General features: G+C 47.4%; 1 protein-coding gene across 4 annotated transcripts in view; it reads right to left on the bottom strand.

Annotated features, from left to right (window-relative positions):
* NTRK3 (neurotrophic receptor tyrosine kinase 3) overlaps positions 1–22,102 on the bottom strand; it is a gene marked incomplete at its 5' end in the record, with an annotated part of 209,275 nt that overhangs the window by 163,535 nt on the left and 23,638 nt on the right. For all 4 annotated transcript variants that reach the window (XM_080351172.1, XM_080351173.1, XM_080351174.1 and 1 more), the window contains 2 exons: positions 12,115–12,186; positions 13,526–13,600. In XM_080351172.1, coding sequence (XP_080207298.1) covers positions 12,115–12,186; positions 13,526–13,600 — 147 coding nt within the window. The remainder of the gene's footprint in view (positions 1–12,114; positions 12,187–13,525; positions 13,601–22,102) is intronic.

Here is a 22,102-nt window from a genome sequence, read left to right as displayed (position 1 = left end):
GAGTCCAGCAGCATCCACAGAACATGCCAGTCTTCTGCTCAAAGAAGAGAAAAATCAACCTGCAACAGGCAAGATCCCTTTCCAACAGCTGCCTTCCTGCAGCTGAGACATCCTCAGGGCTGTTCTGCCCCCAACCCATCTCTTCTCTCCCAAACTATAACAATTTTACATCCATTAGACCTGGAATATAACTTGCACATTGGGCTTTTCTCCTGCTTCAGTATGCAGAAATAGCACTGGAGAAGTGTGCCGCTTGATAACAAGGGTTGCCAGCTATCAGCTCTAGTGAGAGGTTAGGTTGATCCTGCCTGTTTCCTTCAAGTTACATGTTTCTTCAAGCTAGAGGCAGAGAACACCCAGGGAATGCCTCCCATTTACAGGTTTCCAGCAGACCCAGAGCAAACCTAACTGCTGTGTGAGAGAAGAGACCTCTGTCCCACAGTGAGAGACAGCACAAGGAGATGGCATGGGAAGGAGAGCTGTGCCTAAGGGTATTTCCCAATAAGTGGTGACACCAGGCCCCAAACACATGTCCTCCTAGGCTCCTGCATGTTTCCAACCACGTTCCCCTTGAATACGCTAAAGTTCAGGCATTCAGAAGGTACCACCCCAATTGGGACATTATCCCTAAATGCACCAGTAGGCACTGGGAGACCTGGACAAGGTCCTCAAGAGCCTCAGCTTCAACACAGATCTGGTCCTCCCACTCCCTCCTGAACTAGGACTGTGCCCTCAGCTGTTAAAGGGCTCTTACATCAAATTTATATTGAAAGAAAAAAAATAAAGTTCACCTACTTGGATGCTCAGAAATCAATGAACCCTGGATAATCTCAAACCCTGCTCTTGCAGGGGGTTAGTAAAGGGAAAAGTAACACTTGGGCCTAAGAGGTGCCAGAATAGGCTCAGATGGTATCAAGGGCTCTGCAGAGCCTCTGAAAAAAAAGGAAAGGGTACAAATATGAAAAAATATATATACACACACACACATATCTATCTCCCAGCAACAGCAAAACAACAGGGCATAAGGCAGGCTAAGCTCTCAGCAGACACTGCTAAATGGTTTCCAATTAATTAACTGATTACATGATAGAACAGAAGGGGATTCAAGTGAGTGCTGTTGACCTTTAAGAATAATTAATATCATCAGGATCGTAAAACTCGTCCAAGAAAAATAATTAGGAAGATTCTAATATTGCCTCCAAAGCCACATCAGAGGGGGAGAGGAAGGTTCTGGTTAATGCAGAGGCACAGTTCCCAAGTATTTGTGAGCAAACCCACTTCTCCCTTACACTTGCTTCCCCCTGTAGAGCTCCCACACACACATGCTTCTTCCCTATTCCTGTCAACCCTCCCTTCTCCTCTCCAGATCCATTTTCCCCATCATCTTTTCTACACTCCATCCCCCTTCTGTTCGATTTCAACTTTCTTCCTAATGACTCCTTGCTTCAATTCTTTCTTGCAACCCTCTCTCTCTCCAAACTGGTGCCTGTCCCTCATACATCTGCATTCCATTCCCTGCTCATCTTTGACCAGCCTCAAGTTCCATTCTCTGCATTCCTGGACCTCAGGAAGGAGCCCTGGTCTTTCTATATGACATGGATCCACTTTTTATCTTCCTTCAGCCACCGCTGGCAGCTGCACAGGCTGACAGAAGGCAAGCGCTACATGTAATCCCAGAAAAGCCCTGCTTTTCCTCAGCAGTCAAATCCATCACAGAGGCTGGTCTGGGAAGCAGATGTAAGTGATGCACAGCAACAGGAGAAAGTGAAAGACAGGGAACTCATGACTCCCCTTTCTCCCATTACACCTCACCAGGCACACAAAAACTCCCACCTCACTATATTTTCCTTGCTTCTCCTTTGCCAGTTCGCTTGGCCCACAGGTCCTGCGTGGGAGCGGGGCTGGAGAGACACCGAGCCAAGCAGGAACTGCAGTGGTGAGCTTCGCAGGGAAGGTCGCTTGAACACATTGGAAGGGAGGTTGCATGAGCAGCCAACATTTCTTGCAAAGGAAGCGTAAAATAAAACCCCACAGCCCTGGAATGAAACCCACCTTTGCAGCAAATAAATAAATGTCCTCTGCTGCTTATTATCGTTAAAACTTCTGCAGCTTGACACTTCACTAAATTATAGATAAAAGGAAAAAATGGTTCTTCCTGGGCTCAGAAAAGCAGACTGCTGCCAAAGAGCTGTGTTTACACCAGCTAATGAAAAGAAAGCCTGCCATTAGCCTGCAGCACTCGACCCACCTCAGCGGGGAGCAGAGCTACCTGTACCCACAGCACAGAGAGCAGTGGCCAGACACCACGAGGGACCACAACTGGGGGGCAGGCAGGGGCAGCTGCCTGGCATGGTGAGGTGCAAGCATGGGGAATAGGGGACCAAAGGGACCCTGCCGTCAGCCAGCGGAGATGGCAGCTGCCACCTCCCATGCTGCGTGGAGGCTCCTGGCCGCAGCGGGAGGTGAGGCTGATATGCTCCGGCTACGCTTCATCAAACAGCAAGAAAAGCACCAGCCTGGGAGACAGACAGCATCGAGCAGGGGACTGCCTCACACCAGGCTGCTGCTTCCCTCCGGGGGCCTGTGAGGTAGGGATGGGGAACAGGGAAGTAGCAGATGCCTTTTGGGCCAAATCACTCCTGTTTGCAGGGGCTGAGCACACAAGGAGGAGTAATGCTCTGAGCAGAAACTTGCCTGCAGGTATACAGGAGCTGTGGTGTGATGTGCCTCAGCACGGCCCCAGGCACACTTGGCTGAGGCGGGGCAGGGAACTGTTGTTGACTTAATATAGTCAGAGTCCAGAGTCTACACCCCTTGCTTATAGCCACCTCAAAAGCGGGAACATATTTTGTCTTTGACAATTAGTTCTGTCAAAAAAAACAAAATAAGCACACAAAAAAAACCAAGACACACAAGAACGTTCGGACACAGCAGTTACATTCTCCCTGTTCTTCTCAATACGTGATGTACTTGAAAAGGAAAAGAATCTTTCACCCACCCTTTATCTTCAAATATTGGACATTGTGAGGAAAATTTTCAAATGAAAAGACTAATCACCATGAAGCACCAAGTGCCTCAGACTGCAGCAGGCATTCCTTCATTATTCTGAGACAGCAAATTACCCACAATTATCAACACGCACAACTGGATAAAACAAACATTTAGCCAAAGCCCATGGGTTGCGGTTGCAGTGAGCTTGGATGGCAGTACTCCTAGAGAACTACTCATGTGAGAAACCCACAGACAGCAGCCGGGTGGCGATGCTGCAAGACAACTCCATTCACATTGCAGAACAAAACCAGTGCCAGGAGCCACTGCAGTTCAGAAAGTTCAATATTGCATCTCTCAAATAGGCATCTCAGCAGTGTGGCTTCATTACTGGAGAGATGGAATAATAAAGGTGGGGCTGGCAGTGAAACCAGGCTGGTCACCCCTCAGGCAGGCTCACACCTGATGGCTTGATCCAGCACCTTCAGGCAGGTGTGCACAGTCTCTGCTCCACTCACTGCCCTGGGGTGCTTGGCTGGGGCTGGAAGGGGAATGAGGTGGTTCCAAGAGAAGGGCAAAGGCAGCAGGAGCTGCAGGCAGGGAGGCCAAGCTGCAGGTTGGGGCTGAGCAAGAGGCAGGGAAGCTGGAGGGCTTCATGCAGGCAGGGAGGCTGGATCAGAGCCAGGCTGCAAGCAGGGTGGACCAAGAGGCCTGGACAAGGCTACAGGACAGGGCCCATGGTCCAGGCAGGGTGGTTGGTTCTAGGCTACGGGCAGAGAGGTCAGAGCTGATTTGGCAGCAGGGAGGCCCCAGCTGCAGGCAGAGAAGACAGGAGGCTGGAGAAATGGCTTGGAGGCAGAGAAGCCTGGAAATTTGGAGGGTGGGAGGCAGAGAGGCCCAGCCACAGGCAGGAAGGTCAGGTCTGGGTTGGAGGCTGGGAAGGAAGGAAGGCTCAGCTGCAGGCAGGAAGATCAGCAGCTGTGTTGGAAGCCAAGAGGCCAGGGCTGCAGGCAGGGAGGACAAAGGCCAGAGGTGCAGGCAGGGGGGTGCAGTGGCCAGAGGTGCAGGCAGGGGGGTGTGGGCAGGGCTGCCGGCCCTGTCCATGGTGCTGAAGTGTGGCACCACAGGGAGCCCAGTGCTGGCCACCGCCTCACCCCATGGGACACCCGCGGGCACCAGTTGTCCTGGAAAAGGCCATGCAGGACCTCAGGGCATGCTGGACATCAGCTAACATCAAACAGTCATCCTCAGTTAAGTCTACAGACAGGGTTACTCACAGCTCCTGAGGAGGACAAATCTCTGGCTGCTACTGGCAGACTTGTAAATATCCCAGCATCTCTTGCATCCAACATAATTCACAGCTCATCCCTTCACAGATACCAATGAGGGGAGGGGGTTGGTGGAAAACTCCACCCCCTCAGCCAGTTTTCTAATAAAATTTTATAATTCCAATAAAACACATAACTGCCCAACTTATGACATTTAAATTCTTGCCTAGTCACACACCATCGTGAATTAATGTCCCATCATTCGTGCCCTGTCGTATCTTATTGCTCAAATAACATATGATTTTAATGTTTCTATTTTTCTGCCCTGGTGCCTATTGCCTGTATATCAAAAAGGAAAAAGAAATCGGCCTTGCAATCATACCATTAGTAAACCAGTATCACAGAAGAAAAGTCCCAGGTGCAATAACTGGTGCAGTCACTTAATTTGCACTCATCCTGCCATGATTGTTCACTCTGTCCCCCCAGCAGATTTCAAGGAAGTTTCCATGTCTTCAGGTGCCTCTTGGGGAAGGGTCCTCCTCCTTGTGCAGCACCTCTTACACTGGCATAGACAGGTAAGATGCCTTGCAACACATCTAATCAACTCAGCCACAGTGTTTGGGGAGCAAGCAAAAGGAACAGCCAGAGGCTGCTTCTAGAGTACCTCCATGCTGCAGTGACCTCAGGAGGTGAGGAACAAGGTCTGGTCCTTGTCATGTCCAAATCTCCAGAAATCAGCTCATTCTATGCTGATTATGATCTCTGAGATACAGTGAGGTTTAACACAACTACAACTCAGCTTCAGGATCACATCCAAGTGGAATGTTTGACCTCTCTTTGAAAGGAAGCTCAGAAGACACCCATCAGGTCATTGTCACACAGAAATAACTATGATGTCACAGAGGATGAGCCCCTCAAAATCCCCAAACTTGTCTAAAGTTCACATTTTACCCCAGCCCTTAAACAAGGCTTGTAAAAAGACAGAAGCACACACCCAGCCTCATTCAAAACATCCTCAGCATTGCCTGAAGCCTTTTTCTTTTTTAAGGAGGGGATGGAAAAAATAGGACTTTTGCAAAACCACAGTTGTCCTTCACGTCCACCACAAGAAAATTGATCAGATTTCAGGAAGGGAAATAAGTCTCATGGCCACAGGATGTAGCTCGAAAGAACATCTCAACATTTCAAAGGAAGGAAGGAGAGACAAAGCCACAGCAAAATCCTGAGAGCCCCAGCACCAGAGCAATAGGCACAACATAAGAAACTGAGCAGGAAACAAATATTTGTGACAGTATTATTATAAATCATCTTCCATTGCAACAGCATCCCGCAATTCAAGGTCAGGTTTCACTAGAAATGATACAGGGCATTAATGCTGCAAATACATCAAATACAACCAGAGAAATACCAGTATTCCAGGTTTCCAGGTAGAGAACTGATGCAGGACAAATGTTGCTGCAAGGTGCACAGTGCTTGAGTTGGAAACTTTCTTTCTCAGGTCCCACTAGAGTACACCAGTCACAAACTCACTGCTCTGCTTCCTATTACAATCCAATAAACCATCTCCACAGCTGAGCACAGCAGCCTGCAGTCAGGAATTAGTTACCCAGCCTTCTGAATGCAGGTCAAACGATTTCAACTCAGCCTGAAGGAAAGTCACAGTCCTGCAGGGAATGTGTCTCCTCTGGCCTTGTGCACAATGGCCGGTAAAACACAGGATCTACCTCTGCTGCATAAAAAGGAATAGCTGCCATTAATGACTTATCAGTCACCTGTGGTAATGACTAGAAATAAACATGCCACCAAATCACTGCTGCTGATTAGCATATCAGTGAGGACTAGTACTACACTGGCATCCAGGGGACAAAGCAGATGGGGGGCAGAACAGGAAAGTTTATGGAAGCAGAGATGTTTCTGCAGTTCATTTTAATGACTGTGCTATAAGGACACCCAGCACTTTACAGAAATAGAGACACATATGGAGGGAAATGCTTCCCTGAGTAAACCGCACCGCAGAGGTTTGCTCCTAGAAGGAGCTGGAGCAGGAACATCCTTAGAGTGCAAATGGGAATCAAAGGGCACCCAAGCCGTCTGCCTGATTAGGGATAGTAAAGGAACATTCACTTAACATAAATTAAGGGCTGTTTAAATCTTTCTCATACTTATTCATGGAGAAAATCAGTTCCTATTTTGTCCTTTGCAAATGCAAAATAGAGTGAATTGATCTATCAAGAAGGTGGTTTAGGTAAATGCATTTTCCTTCATCCTCCCAGTGAGCTAAGAGCTCACATACAGTCATTTGCTGATACACAGGGACTTGTTAGGTTGTGCTGACTTGAGAGTATGGACAGGAAATCAAGAGCAATTAACACATGACAGTTTGGCTTAGGAGGAGACTGCCAGGATGGGTATGACAGCAGTGCAGTGATGAAAGGAGAAAGCTCAGGGAAATAATTGGGAAGGAGAAGGAAGGCTAATAGGACACGCAGAATCAAGCAGAGGGTTACAGGCAGTCACAGGCCTGGAGCTGGTTACAGGAAGAGAGCAAAAGACAGTTTCACCCTGCTTCGTATACAGGAATGGCTCTTCCAGAGCAAGGTAATAGATCTTTAACCACAAAGCAGGGGAAATGACCCTTGAGTCATGACCAAAAAGGAACAGTGCTATGCTTGCAATAATTCAGAGGTAATATTTTGCTTATTTCTTTATTTAATGCAAGATCTCCATCAAGCTCCCAGACACACAGAGCAAAGAAGGTGAACCTTGCCAGCCTTGCAAGACTGTTGTCTACAGCCCTCTGAAAACACACGGGCCTCAGTTGCTGGAGGGTTTTCAGCGCTGTCTTAAAACAGCACTGAAGAGAGCAGAGAGAGACTCACCAACCTTTGGCTGCCTCAGCTACCTCAATTTTCAGGGGATGGAGCCCATTTTCTTTCTTATGAAAGCCTAAAACCATAACATCTCTGGGAACTCCCACGTAAAAGCTACAAACTGTATCCAATACCAAGGTACCAGTTCATGTAACCCTGCACATCCAATACCAGGGTACCAGTTCATGTGACACTGCACAGTTGCCACAAACAGGACACCAAACCTAACTGCCCATCCTCATAAAATAACACAACCTACATAGGAAATTCTGGGAGCCATTAAATTGATCACAGCACAGGTTTGATCTGTGGGCTTGTTTCTGTAGGCAATCAGCTCAGTCCTTCACCAGCAGATCACGGCACATTCCCGCCAGCACCTTCCAGATCTTCCTGAATCCCCATTATTGGGAGAAAGACTGACAGGATCACATAGATTAAAATACCTGTGGAGCAGAAGGTGACTGGACCATCCTGTACTCAAAAAACAGTTACACTGTACACAAAGCAATCCAAGGTCTCTGTCTTTAAGACCCTTGGGTGAAGACTGGAAGACAAAGCTTTATCCCCAATCCCATCCTTGCTCTGGCAGACAGCACTGAGAGAGAGCTCTGACAGGAGCTGCATCTTGGCCAGCCCACAAACCAATTTAGAGCATGTCTAAACCTCCAGAAGGCTGTGCAAGAAGAGCCCCTGAAATGCAGGCAGAAATGGCAATTATTAATTTTCTAAATAGAAATCTGACTACTTAAGCCTCATTTAAAAGTGCGCCTGTCTCTATAATTACACAGCCTTAATTTGTTTTCTTTACTACACAATAAATAAGGTGTGCACAATTACCCTCTGCAAACACAAGGCAGTGCCTCCTAACTGGCTGAGTACGCAGCAGACCAGGAAAGCATTTAGAAGAAATCAGTTTCTGAAGTACTTGCTTCCCAGTAAAGGGGGACCCAGGCACTGCAAATGTCAACTTGTCTTGCTCTAGGCACAACCTGCTCCTACGGGAGCAGCTCTACTGTTCCACAGTCAAAGGTTGGATGCTTTGGCCAGTAGCAAACAGGTCCTTTCCTCTCCTGTGCACTGATTCCTGGTGCACTGTGCAGCTGAGCTCTCCTGTGGACTTCCCAGGGTCCAATGAGGATTGTGATAAAGTTACATTCTTCCCCACAAAACACTACAACCACTTCTCTTTACTATTCCTCTGTCTGTTTTCAAGACACACATAGGAACTTGATATCCTCATGACTTGTAATCCTCTATCAAAGTTCAAATTAATTGGCCAAATCATTCCAGTGTTATTAAGAGAAGGGCAGGGAAAGCAAGAGCATGCAAGACTTTTTCCTCAATAAGCTGTGCTAAACACAGTGTCACAAATGTGTATTTGGGCAGTTTATGTGTCTCAAATATAGGAACCATATACCCTAAACCTTTCTTATACAGCACCGAGGCAAAGACTGAGGTTTTTTGTCAACATCAAGCATCTCCTACATAAACCTGCATCGCCTGCTAACAGTAACTTCCACAGATCTGGGCTACGAGTGTTTGGTTTTCCACAGCCTAGATCTGCTGATCTTCACATCCAGAGCATGGTCTTCTCCAGGACCACTCCTATATTAGCCAAAGAGCCATCAAATCTTCACAGAAATGGGACCAGGAACCCACCAACACAACTTTGCCCAGCAAGAAGACCTTTGTGGGGGGGACAAAAAAAAAAAACACTGGATGACATCCAGTTTAGATCAGACCCACATGCATCCCCATTCAATATCCAGCCAGTACTTGTTCTGGAAGGAATCAACTGCCTCAGCCCAGTTGCCAACAGAAGAGGTAGAAACACATTGCAGAATCCAGTGTTACATTTTGAATTAATTCCCTCTGTAGCAGTGATAGGCTTCACAGCGCCGAAGATAACACAAGCCATGAAGCCCTAGCTGTCCACATTCAAGGAGAGCAGAGAGGCATTCAAAGCTATTTCTAGATCCACACCTTTGGCTCCCAGTCACTCATTGCTCCTCCACTGATTAGGTGGGCCTCAAACCCCTTACACTTCTAAAGCTAATTTCATACTTGATAGGATGGGCATGACCCTACCAGGCTGCACTTTGCCTACCACTCAGGCAGCTGAAGGAAGAAAAACCCGTTCATGGGTTTCTCTCCCCTTTCCTCCCTGACTCTGTGGTGGGGAATGGGAAAAAAAAGCCAAGCCAAACCTCATCCAGAACCATTATCTTAAACAAACCCCCACAAATCCAAGCTCCTGCAATTAGAGCTGGGTTAAGTGATCTGTTTGTGATTGTACAGCTGGGGTCTGAAGACAAGTGCATGCACTGAAGAAGGGCCAGAAATAGAAGTTAGTGGGAGAAGACCCATCTGAGATGAGGAAACCTCCATGAAAGGCACTGGGAAAAATCTCACTTCAGAAGCAGGCTGGGATTTAACCCTGGATAGGGAGGGAGAAGGGGGGCAATAAAACAACTTTTGAGTCCTCACAATTTGTACACGAGCTTCATGTGGAAAAAAAGCCTGCTGCTGCTCACACCCAGCTTGTAGCACACTGCAAAGGTCCCCACCACCTTGTGCCAGCCCTCCCTGGCAGTGAAGCCTCTCTGACATTTGCTGTCTTATTGACTCTAACTGCAATCATCCAAACACCCAGCAAAGGAGAATCGACACCAGGGCAGCAGAAATAAAACACAGCAGTAACTCTCTGAGCCTTAATGCTGTCCTGTGGACCCCAACCAAGAGATTGGGACACTATCCCTCACTTTTGTCATCTACTGTACCTGGTGGCATCAGCCCAAGGCTTACAGCAGAGTGACATTTCCATTAATCCTTTTATTCCTGGCTCCTACACACAGCAGCTGTGGAAAATGTCAGACCCTCGGTGAGCTGAGCTCCCCAGGAGGCAGCAGCTGTGGAGCAGCCGAGGAGGCACCTCTCAAGATGTTTGCATGGTGCCATGGCAGGAGCCCCTGGTGGCACCAGGCACCTGCCAGGCTGTGCAAAGCCTCAGAACCCACCGTGTTCCCTCCATCAGGACAAGGGAGCCCCAGAAACAGCAGCCTGGCTGCAAGGGAGCAGCAGCTCCATGACCCAAGGGCCTCTGGGGAGCAAGAGGGAACCACCACCCCTGCAAGAACCAGGTCTCCATCACCAGGTACCCAGCACCACCGTGAGGAAAATCCACCTTGCAAAAATCCACACTGCTACGTCCCAGGAACAGCATCAAAATCCACCAACAAACATTAACCAAGTAATATACTTACTTGCCTCAGGCTTCAAAAGGCAAGAAAAGAAAGACGTTAAGAACATGATCAATCTTACATAGCCCAAGCAGTAAACAAACACATATTTCATCACCACATACCAACCTTAACTCTTGACACAAGATGGATGTGGTGGGTTTTGGTTTGGTTTTGTGGTTCTTTTTTTTCATTTCAAAAGTAATCTCGAAAGACAAAAACAAACACTTCTGCAGAGAGCAGCTTCAATTGTATGTGTACACATTACCAACACATTCAGCCTCAAAACGATGGTACATGGCCTTCTAAACTCATACAATATCCAAACTAATTTTATCAGGAATCTAATGTTATTCATTTTATCTGCAAGAAACGTAAACAGCAAATGCACAATCGACAAACAACACCCCCCTCAAAAAAAAAAAAAAATCAATTGAGAGAGGTATTCATATAGAATCCTTCCCAGTAACAACTACAGAAGACACAAAACAAACACTACAAATTAAAATAACAAAGGGCAGAAGTCAGGAAAATCCCAATGGTCAGCGTTAAGGAGGGTTTATGATGATACAATAAGCACTTCTTTAAACTCAAAAAGGCTCCATGCTTGTTCACAGTGCCCTTAACTATTCATGCCCTTTAGTACTGCAGATCTCCTATTTAGCAAGTACTTTACTGTCACTTAGCAACTGCAACTGGTTTTCCAAAAAGGAAGCTTTGGGGGTTTTTCAGTTCACATCATCTCCAAGCAGACATCAAAAGACAAATCTATCCTGCTCTGCAGGTCACATCTATCTCCCTCAGCCAGGAACTTGCCCATATCGATGGCCACATGCATCTTCAGACTCAAATGGATGTGAGTTACTGTTGTTTTTCATGGAAGAAGCCATTAACATCAGTTTCCAAAAAGCAGGGAGACACTCTCCATCCAGCCCACCAGCTTGTGCCCAAGGTCAGTGGCATCTCACCAACCTCTTTTCACCTTTTAGATCTATACCAGAGCTGAGAGGGGTTTGATCTTGGACACAATCACTTTGACAAGTTATTTCAAAACCCATGGAGCACCTCGCACACTGGCCTGAAATTCAGTCTTTCCTCTATCACTTTAGGAAAACTAAGTACATATCTAGGAAAAATCAGTGCCCTTGGCCTCAAGGATGTGAAAATCCCCTAGGACACCGTTCCTGCTGGACAACAATGCCCCAGCAGGTGGACACTTATGCAACGTCCCATGATAACAGGACTCCAGCCTCTCTGGTGCAAGACATCCTTACCCCACACTCGCTGCAGACATCATTTTAAGAAGTCAATAATTGGGAACAGAGCTGGCAGCCCCACACTTCAGGATTTGTGACACAAAAGGGCTCTTTGGTTAAAATCTAAGAAGCTGAACAGGTTCTGCGTGCTGAGGCATGTAGCCACCCCCTGGACTCTTCAGAAAGGGTGCATGGGCCACTGCAAGGCTGCTAACGACACAAGCGCTCATTAGAGAGGCAATCAAAAGCCAGGGCAGTTATTAAAAATCAAAGCTCATCAGCTGTCTAGCAGGAGCTCCCCTCATCCTGCATCATAGCCCACTGCACTTCCCTGCACCTTCACTTTTCCTTTTCCTGACCTTTGCCACTTCTCCCTCTTTTTCCCCACCAGCATCCCCCTTCCCTCACTGACAGGCACTTTGGGGATCCTCTTTGGGAATCGCCTTTCCACAGGGAGCAGAAGGAAAAGGCGGCAGGAGCAGCCGGCACTCACATGTAGCGCAGGTGAGGGTTCTTGGCAAAGGCGCGTGGCTGGATATTTCGTAGTCCTGAGTTCCTGATCGTCCTGCAAAGAGATGCAGAAGGGCAGCGATGGAATCAAGGCTGATGACTGCTCTAAAACCCTGCACTCAGCACCTGAGGTGCACTGGGAGCTCTGTGGTGCCCCCCCAAAAGGCACATCTCTCCCCAGACAGCCTCTCTGAGTTACAAGCAAAGAGGAAATTGGGCTTTTCATCTTCATCTGATATCAGGACAGAACAGGCTCAGTACAGAGCAGCTGCTGAGCGAGATTCTCCCTCCACATCCACCAAGGCTTGCTGGAGTGGCCCGGAGCATCTCCTGTCTCTCTTCTCCCTCCATCTTCATGAGCAGCACCACATGGCCCCACAGCAAACCTAATCTGCAGCACCACCAGCTTCCCTCCCTCAAAAGGACAAAACCCTTCTGCTTGCAGCTCTGATAAGGAAGAGTGAGTACTTTGCATAGGGAGTAATGGACATCAAAGGGAGAATCCTTTTCCCACCCTGTTTGAAGAAGCTGTATCAGCACTATGACCAGTGTTTATTAATATCTGCTGCAGACAAAAGTATGCCTGACCCCCTTGCTGCTTTCCTAGGTGAGATGACAGCAGCAGCCAGCCTGCTTACAAGGTGTGTTAAAAATATTACTTGCTGGAGTTTAGTTATTGAGTGCTCAGCAATGTTCACCTCTCCTCCAGCCTGCGGGCAAGTTGTGCCTAATGTAAAGCTCCCAGTGAAACGCATTAGCAGAGTCTCCGATTAACCCTGAACAACGCTCTGCATCTCACATAAGCAGAACTTCAGGGTGCTCCCAGCTCCAGAAAGGGGAATGAGGTTGAATGATATCCTCACTTGGCCAGGCTTCCCAAGTGTCTAGTCCCTTCAGCCTCATGGACCTCAGTTTCCCTTCCATGATGCATAAAGTCAGCCTTCCCTGGTACTCAAAGGGTTGTGCAGGGAGATGAGATTCCCTTACTGTGCAGCACCAACGTGATGACAACTGCCTTAAATGAGGACCAGCAGCCCAGCAATGGAGAATAGGTGGAGACAGCTGGAATTTCACATTGTGGGTCTGAAATGACTCAGAACAACACACAAGCCCACAGCCAGCACAGTGGGGGAGAAGAGAGGTCAGGGCTGATGTGTGTTGACAGAGCTGTCAGGAGCTAGCAATCTTCCTTCCCTCAAACCCAGCAAAGACCAAAAAAGCACTTCCTCTCCATTTTGCAGAGTCTCATAGCAAAATACAGCAGAGCCGGCAGCTTAAACAGGCTCCAAACATGCTGGCATGCAGACTGTGGAGGGAGAGACGCTGCAGCTCTTGGCTTGAAAGAAGGGGCTGCCCAGTGCAGTTCTCCTCCCCGACATGCAGGACATACTCACAGCCTCTGGAGTCCCGTGTACAGCTCCATGTCAACAGCGTTCAGTGTCTGCAAGTTCTTCCAGTTCTCTATGTGTCTGTCAAGAAGAAAGAAAGGCTCAGCTGCGGCATCGTCACCAGATGGTCGCTCTGCCCATGCAAGGGACAGCACACAGCAGGAGTGTGTCATGTCCAACCACCCAGCCCCACACCTCTTCCCACCTGCCTTCAGCCAAAACCTTCTTGCAGATCTGGGGACTGGAGCCACTTGGGCTTCAGCACCCACACCCTCAAATACATACAGTACACGTCACGCTGCCAAAATGGGTAGTTTCCCATGTTACTTTTTATTCTGTTTCTCCCGTGCTTTGCGAAAGACAAATAACATGATTTTACCAACAGTTTTGAGTGTGTAACGTGCAACTGATCCATTAAACATCCTTGACGAAGTCATCGCCCCTCTCTGCGCACATCGACAAAACAAAATCACAATTCACACAAATAAATGCAAATAAAACCTCTCAACAGAAAACAAAAAAATTAAGAAAATGAGGAAAAAAAAAAAAGTCATGTATTTATCCAGTCTCTTATGGGAGTGGACAAACAGAGTCCTAGTTTTTGCAGGGAATTTCAGCTGCTGGCAGGGGAACACCAAACTTGGTTTTCAAATTGTGCCTTTATTATAAATTCCTCAGTCGCCTGGGGCGCTCTGGAAGGTATGTTATAGAGAACAAAAACAGAAATAGATCTGTCACCGTAGGATCATTATTCAGTAAATATTAGAGCCGGGGGAAGTTGACAGATCGACGGCCCCAGAGAACGGGGTCCCCTGTTATCGGCAGCACAGGAGCGATGCTGGCAGCAGCGTGGCTGGGTGGCTGCAGCTACAGGCTTCAGCTAAACAAGCTGCAAAGCTGCATGGTGGGGAAGGAGTTCAGTCCTCATCCTTCTCCCAGATTAAACTCGGGCACCCTCCCACCAGAAAGCACAATTTCAAGAGGGTCTTTGCTGGGGAGCAAGCAGAAGTGGTTCTCTCAAAGTGAACTGAGAGAGGGAAAAAACATCTGGCTGGTCCCCTTAGACAATATGAGAAAGAAGCCCAACTTCAAAGGTTATGAACACACACCCCAAAGTTCAGATCTGCCTTGATGTAATAGTTGGCTTTGGATTTAGCCCTGGAGAGGGGAAACATTTCCAGGTGATGCGGGGTTGGTGTGACAAGCCAACACTGAGAACTATCCCATAATTTTACGATTCTAGGCAAGAAGGCTGTAGGACCCCACATGGTGGTCCAGAAGGTAAGCAGAAGAGGCACCTTTGACCACTTCCAGAGCAGTCACAGGGGCCACATGTTGCTCCTCCAGCACTCACTATACCTTGTGCTTGCACAAAACCAGATTAATTAGCATGACAGAAGTATACAGACCTTTTGAGACATATCCCAAACACCATCCAGCTCAGGAAAGTAAAATGCAAAGCCTGAACTAAACCTAAACATATTTCTCTACTCTCACCATGCAGATCCAAGAAAAGCAGAGACCTGCAAGAGTCACCTCTGCTTTCCACATGCTCCATACTTGTCTGCATACCCAGAGGAGTTAGCATAAGGACTCAGCATTGCTCCCAACTGCATGACAGCATAAGTTATGGTTCATCCTCAATGACCTGCTCATTGGCTTGAATCGCCTGTGTCCCAGACAGAATGAGAAACAGGACAATGATTACAGCCATTTCATATTCCCTGCCAATATCTGAGGCCTCTGCGAGCACTTGCAGAACAAAACGCAGACTGGGAGGAGTCAGTCAAGAGACCCGACAGCTCACTGAAACCCTTCTGAGACATGGCAGGACTGCAAGTTCAGGTCCTGGGCCATGAGATTGCAGGACTGAGCAAGGTTAGAAACATAAGTTGAAGGCATTTCCTATCTGCTACTCCTATGTATCAAAAGAGAGGGTAATCTAAGAGAAAAAAATAAAGCAGGGGGAGAAGCAGGAGTGGGATGATGTGGGTTTAACACCAGGGCATGCTGAAGGTACAGCATCCCAGCAATGACCTTCATGGAGGGATGGAGCAGCCCTGAGCCAGGAGTTATGGAGCAACCACAGCTGGGAAAGAGGCGGCGGCCAGATTGGCTCTTGTTTTATTGATTGTGTTTGCTAAAAAAAGTCACAGTTATTTTTGACTTGACACTCAAAGCCATGTGGACAGCATTCTAGAAGAGGCAGAGAGACCTGAACTTGTTCCCAGTGACGTGCATGGGTATGACTTTCTGATAACTCAGTACAGAGGTCTTGAGGGGTCCCTACAGCCAAGCCCTCCCAGAAGTGACATTACACTAGATTGTAAATACAACTCAACCACCTGTGTTGCAGCCTCCCAAACAAAGCCCATGAGCTTCCTGAGCCAGATATGCTTTGGTACATCATTTATCATAGGAACACAACACCCAGAAAGGGAGAGACAAGAGAAGTAACAGTGAAAATAAGTATATATACACATACTCTTATGTACAGGATAATCACCCAGCCCAGCAGCTGCTTTACATAGAGGGCAATACAGGGAAATAGCATCATCTTGAATTAGGTGCACAGGTCAGGCAGGGGACTTTGTGTCCTTTAAGCTACACAGACATTTCCCTTCTCAGAGACTCCCAGAAATGTTTCTTCCCATTTTTTCTCTGATTTTTCAACTTAGCAGGAATTGCACTCTTGCTCCTAGAAGTGACAAACCAGTCTTGGTTAACAGGCATCTCAAAGATACACCAGAAAAACCATTTTCTTTGGTTCCCTTTTGTTTTGGAAAGAACAGTATAATTTTGCACTGGCTAGGTTCGCCTCAATCCACGTTAAAAACAAAACAGAAATGCATCTTATTCTGAAGCTCAAGGAATCAAGCTGTGATTGCAAAATTGGCCATGGTTGCACAGGAAAACAAACAAACCAAGCAAAGAAACTCCACCCCTAAAAGTAAGTCTCTCCTCATGTCCTTTAGTACCTTAACTAGCTCCCTCTTTTTTCCTTCCAGGATTTTACTTGCCCTAGAAATACTATATCCTCCCAATTGCTGCTGAAGACTGAGACCTTCTCTGCCTCGGTTCATTAACCTGGCAGGAACACAGGTGCTGGGTTCATGCCAAATACAGATGTGACAACTCCCAGCCCTGCCCTGGTCCTTGCAATCAGGCATATAAATTACAGTCAGTGGGTTACTCCCCCCTCCCCACAAACATCTCTAAATATCTATTCCTGTGGCATTCCTCAGTTATTACTAAGGTAAGCTGCTCTTCTGCAAGACGCAATAGCTTCAAGACCAATACCATACTTCACAAATACTGAAGTGCTCACCATGTACGCATCTACCTGGCCTCATTTCCAACTTCTAATCAAGACCATGTGAGATGTTGCTAACATGGATGAAATTGTGGGGTTTGTGGGGTTTTTTTGGTTTGTTTTTTTGTTGTTTTGGGGTGGGGGGGCAGGGGGAGGTGCGGCAGGGGAAGTATAAGGAATAGTTTGTTTAAGTACTTGCTTCCTTTTCATACTCCTTGTCTGCTTGGAGGATCCTGCTGGTCCAGGTCTCCTCAAACCAGAGACCTGTTGCTATTCCACAACTTCTACAACCAAACTCCACCTTAGCAGTAGCTCAGGCTTTGCCCTCCCAACCCCCACTGAAACAATGCACCAGAACTCCCCTGCTCTTCTCATTTCTGACCCAAATGCACTCAGAAGCATTATACATCCATTTTCTCTCGTGTCAAAACTGCCTTTGCTTAGGCAGCTCTTTTCCTTTCCTGGCATTTCCTCCTCCCTCCTTTCCAAGCAAGAGCCAGACCCACCCTGCTGTCATTTATAAGTTATGTGAGCCAGCTCTTCTAAGGCTGCACGTCTGTACCAAGCAGTGAAGTGCAAGGCAAATTGTCTCAAGTGCTTTGAAGAGATACTAACTCAAGTCCAAGAAGTGATATAGATATATTGCTCAGGCAGAGTCCTGGTAGCAAGGGTATTTTGCTCCTGGTTTCAGACTCAGCATAATTGACGCTCATGCTTGGTGACCTACGCAAGAAGGACCATGGTGATAGACACTGTAGTAGCAAATTCTATGTTTTCTTCATCAGCCTATTTCCATCTCTCATTTGAAAAAGAGTGACCAAAACCACGGAGCAGTCTCCAGGAGATATCACTTCAATAACAACACAAGCAACTCTCCAGTTACACTGGAAACGTCCTGACTTGTGGGTCATACCGGCCTTTCTCACAGCCCCATCAGGCTGGAGGCTTGTTTTCACCCCATAATTAAGCATTACACCAAGCACTTCTAACCACCAGGTCATTTCCAGCTGACCTAATTTCCTAACTGGCAGCAAAAGCCCTGTAACACCCACACGTGCATTTATCTCACTTTTGCTTTACAGGCTCTCTTGGTTTTGCTGCTGCAGCTCTTCCCCTTGGCCATCCTTACCCCACTTTGTGATCCCACAGCCTCAGCAGCAAAGCCCATGAGCAAGCCTCTGCCTTTCGTGCCAGTGTCCTCAACAAAAGGAGGAGCAAACATAACCTCTGAGGTTCCTTGGAGGTGATCTCTTTCAATACCTCACACCACTTCTCCATTATCCAACACTTCACCTACAACAGTTGGGCTATATACCACACTTGCAATGTAATGTAGCATCATATTAACCTCTCACCACAAAGTCACCAAGTTTAGGTTTCAGCTGGTCTCCAGAAATGCAAGGACCTCACCCCACTTGCTGGAAGGGGACTGGTAGCCACCAACCCCATGGGAATAGCATTTCTTTTCATTCCCAGATGGACACCATGCAAAGAGGTGTTTGGCGAGACAGGCTGGTGTCACCTTCTGGAGACCACACAGCTCCACGTGCTGCCCTTCCAGCGCAGGGCCAATGCAGCAATGAGACCAGAATATCCACTGGGTTTCAAACACTGACAGGCTCATTTTGTCCCACATGCATGAGCCAGAGGTGAAAAACTGCCTCTTATGCCAATTTACCAAGTAATTAGCTTGAGGCTACTCAATGTGTCTGGCCTTCCTTCACCCTCTTCACACAACAAGGATAATATTTATCTAATCTCAGCTTTTCAAGCACTGTGGTCAATAGCTAAAAAAGGCACTCGATAAGCACCAAGTATTATATAGCATGTAAACACACATGCTACCCAAATCCATATCTAGCCCAGGCTGGAGGGGAGAGGCTTTTCACCAGGATGCCATCAGCTCCAGTCACTGCCGGAGCAGATGACACATCCCTGTTAGAGCCATGTTGTGCAAGTGCCACTGCTCGTGTTTGGATACCGGGCAGTGAATAAATTGTGAACTAGCAAACAGGCAACACCCCAAAACACACACAATTTTATGTATCTAGGATATATATATATAGGAAAGACAAGCAGAACATTTGACTCCTCTTTCTTGCAAGGCAACAGGAAAATTGATTCGTCATCCAGGCATATTATACCTCACAATCCAGACAGAAGCATTAGCTTTCAATTACCTGATACATTTAGCATTATAAACACACCTCTTGGCACACTAGCTCCAGACCACGCAAATATGAATTTGATTGCAGGGGTGGAAAAGGGGGAAGACATCTCTTAAAACCCTGGACCAGTAAGACCTGTCGCCTCCAGGCAGAGGTGCTGCAGATGTTGATGGGAAGCCCTGGAGCCTGGAAAACCCATGGTACTGGTGCAGGTCCCACACCCCAGGGCAAAGCACAGCCACAATGCATACTGCTGGATCCTTTTATCCATCCCTCACATCCCACACAGGGCTGAGGAAGTCATAAAGGAATCAGCCATCTTTCACAGTATTATAAGGCACTTATCGCATCCATTTAATAACCAGAGGCACAAAGAACTTGATTCCCTCAATATGGAAGTTATAAAAGTGAATTGGTAACTGAGCACTAAAGGCAAGTGCACCTGAATAAAGACTTATGAGGGCAATATTTTCCCCATTTGAAGCGTAGGTTTTCCCTTCCTGAAAACACACAGAAAAGTCACCCAGTGGTGGGTAACTTTGCATCAATAAGGATAATTTGAGGTCACTGGGAAAAGGAGGGAGAGAAAGCAAATCCAGCTTTGTAGAAACAATTATGAGCATAACCCCACAGTGTAATTGTGATTCGTCAAGGTAACAATCATAAAACAGCCCATTGCAACACAGCTCCCTCTGCACTAGCAGATGCACTCCTCTTGCTAAGGCCATGTAGGGGTACATGGGTGCTGCAGAAGATGCAAGGGGGATGCACCCAGTCTCCATCCAGTCACATCCAACCTAACAATCCAAAACGAGTCTCTCCAGAAAGGCTGTGCAAAGGAAAAAGCCTCCAAACCCCAGAGCTGGGAGGGCATGGGAATGATAGAGCCCTATGCAAGCCACCACAGCGCTGTCTCTCAGTCTTCCTGGAGAAATCCATCTGCTACACACAAGTAACTCACGGGACATGAGGCATTCAGAGGAGAGGACTCCCCTGCAGGACACCATTCATATGAGTCCAGACAAGCTTCACACTCACCCCAACAGCATCTGCCTGGCCCCAGGACAGCCAGGAACAACCATTAGGTGCAGAAGAGCTGCTACAGCTGTGCTGCCTAACAAGACTGCCACTTAAAGACACCCTACTGTGGAAGATACCCTGAGAAACAGCTTTAAGCTCTGCTGAACACATGTTTTTTCCAGCAACTCCAATTAAGCCATGCTGCCTGGCACCCATAAGGACACATAGCTGTATCTAAAGGAGGGAAGGAAAGTACATTCATTTAAAAAACAGATAGTAGTGTCAACATGACCAGGACCTCACCCTTTGCTTTTGTCCCCAGGGACAAGACCCTCTAAGGCACAGGGTGCACTGAGCCTCATGTCTGTGCATTCACTCATTTTCCCTCCACAATCTCCACAAGCCTCCAGCTCACCTGAGGACACCCTCCACATCCTGCACCAGCTCTGAATGGTAACTTATGGAGCAGAGACCATCTCTTGCAGGGACAATGTGTCAGTATTACTAGAGGACAGCGAGGTGCCAAGACCCAGCATGGACAGGTAGCTGTAGCACATGGGAAGCAGTATGTTCCCATTATCACATGCTACATCAAGGTTTTACCGTGCAGGAAGAGTTACGCCCCATCACTTGCTTTCAGAAAGGAAGAAAAAAAGGCAGTGGGATGGCAGAGCTGAAGAACTGCTGTGGGCAGCAGTGTAACTGCCTTCACCACAAATATCCTCCTTAATATCCCATCAGTAGTACTCAGCTAGTGCTGGGAGAAAGCAGCCTTGGGGTCCCAGGCAATAAGTGAGGCGTCCAAAATCATTCACATGCTGAAGAAATGTCATTTATCAGAGATGAGCAACAGTGCAAAAGCTTCAGGAGGAAACTCCCAAGGACAGCAGCATCTGCACAGGGAGCAGGGTTAGCAGGACAGTGTCTCTGAACCCTTCTGTCTACAGGCTGGGCTCTTGGCTCAGATCCAGCTCCCTGCCCACCACCTCAGCACCTCTCAGCAGCTGCAGGCTCTCTCCCCATAACTTTTTTATTGCCTATCACTGTCTGATCCCTGCATAGTTTCAGACAGCACCTGAAGTGATAGAGCACAAGACAGGACAAGCAGTTTAGTCCTGCAGGCATGGGCATAGATACAAGAACGCAACCACCTTGGGATGAAGCATAGGTAAGAGCAAGAGCCCATTCTTTATCTGCAGCACCAGCTGTAGCTCACTCCCCTTTTCCCCTGGGTGGCAGACTCAAAAGTTATTATTCCCATAAAAGGGTATTTCTTTCATTACTTTCTGGGGGGAGAGCCTGCAAAACCAGTCCTCTGTGCCCAGAGAGGTGCTTCCCAATGGATCTGGGGTACGGGGAGCAGAGGCTCCTGTTCAGGACTACTAACATCAACCCACGCTGTCTAATAACACCACATCTCTGAAACAGCCGTGCAGCTGGCTGGGACGAGAGGGCAATCCAAGGGCAGGAAAAACAATTTCCCTGGGAGTTTTACACCAAGCACAAACCTCAAGGTGAGGCAGCACTCTTTGCTTTACAGGGAGCAAGAGACCAAAAAAGTTCCCATTTTTAGGCAGCTTCCCAGGCACCTGTCACACCGAAGTTAAGGATGCTTTTATCCATAGGACTTCATATGCAGTGAGAGCCAGCAGCGTGCAGCATTTTGCGGTCTTTAAAGATCAAATGGCATTTTATAGAGGAAGCAGCACCCTGGTCAAAATCAGCTTCAGTAATCATATTCTGCCTTATTAAACCCTCCCTGCAACTTCAAACCAGAGGTCAGATTCCCTCACATTCCCATATCTGAACAGGTCCAGGGCTTTTCAGAAATGTATATATATATGTATGAATTAATATAAGCAGACAGAGCTGCCAAGCTCTGCTCTAAAGGCAGCTGCGATTCTCTCCTGGAGAGCACAGTGCCTACACACATTAGCAAGACAAGGAGATGTACTAAAGGTACAGGATCACTAGAGTTCAGCTTGGCAGGAGTAACTCTTGGTACAGAGCAGTGCCAAAGAGTGTGTGGTGGAAAGGAGCCCCCCGAAAAGGTACAGGGCCTTAGTGATGGGCAAGACAATG

This window comes from Nesoenas mayeri (genome assembly GCF_963082525.1).
Source record: "Nesoenas mayeri genome assembly, chromosome: 11".
In the NCBI taxonomy this organism is placed as follows: domain Eukaryota; kingdom Metazoa; phylum Chordata; class Aves; order Columbiformes; family Columbidae; genus Nesoenas; species Nesoenas mayeri.
The sequence above is the reverse complement of the archived record's forward strand: the minus strand, read 5'-3'. Positions and strand labels throughout refer to the sequence as shown.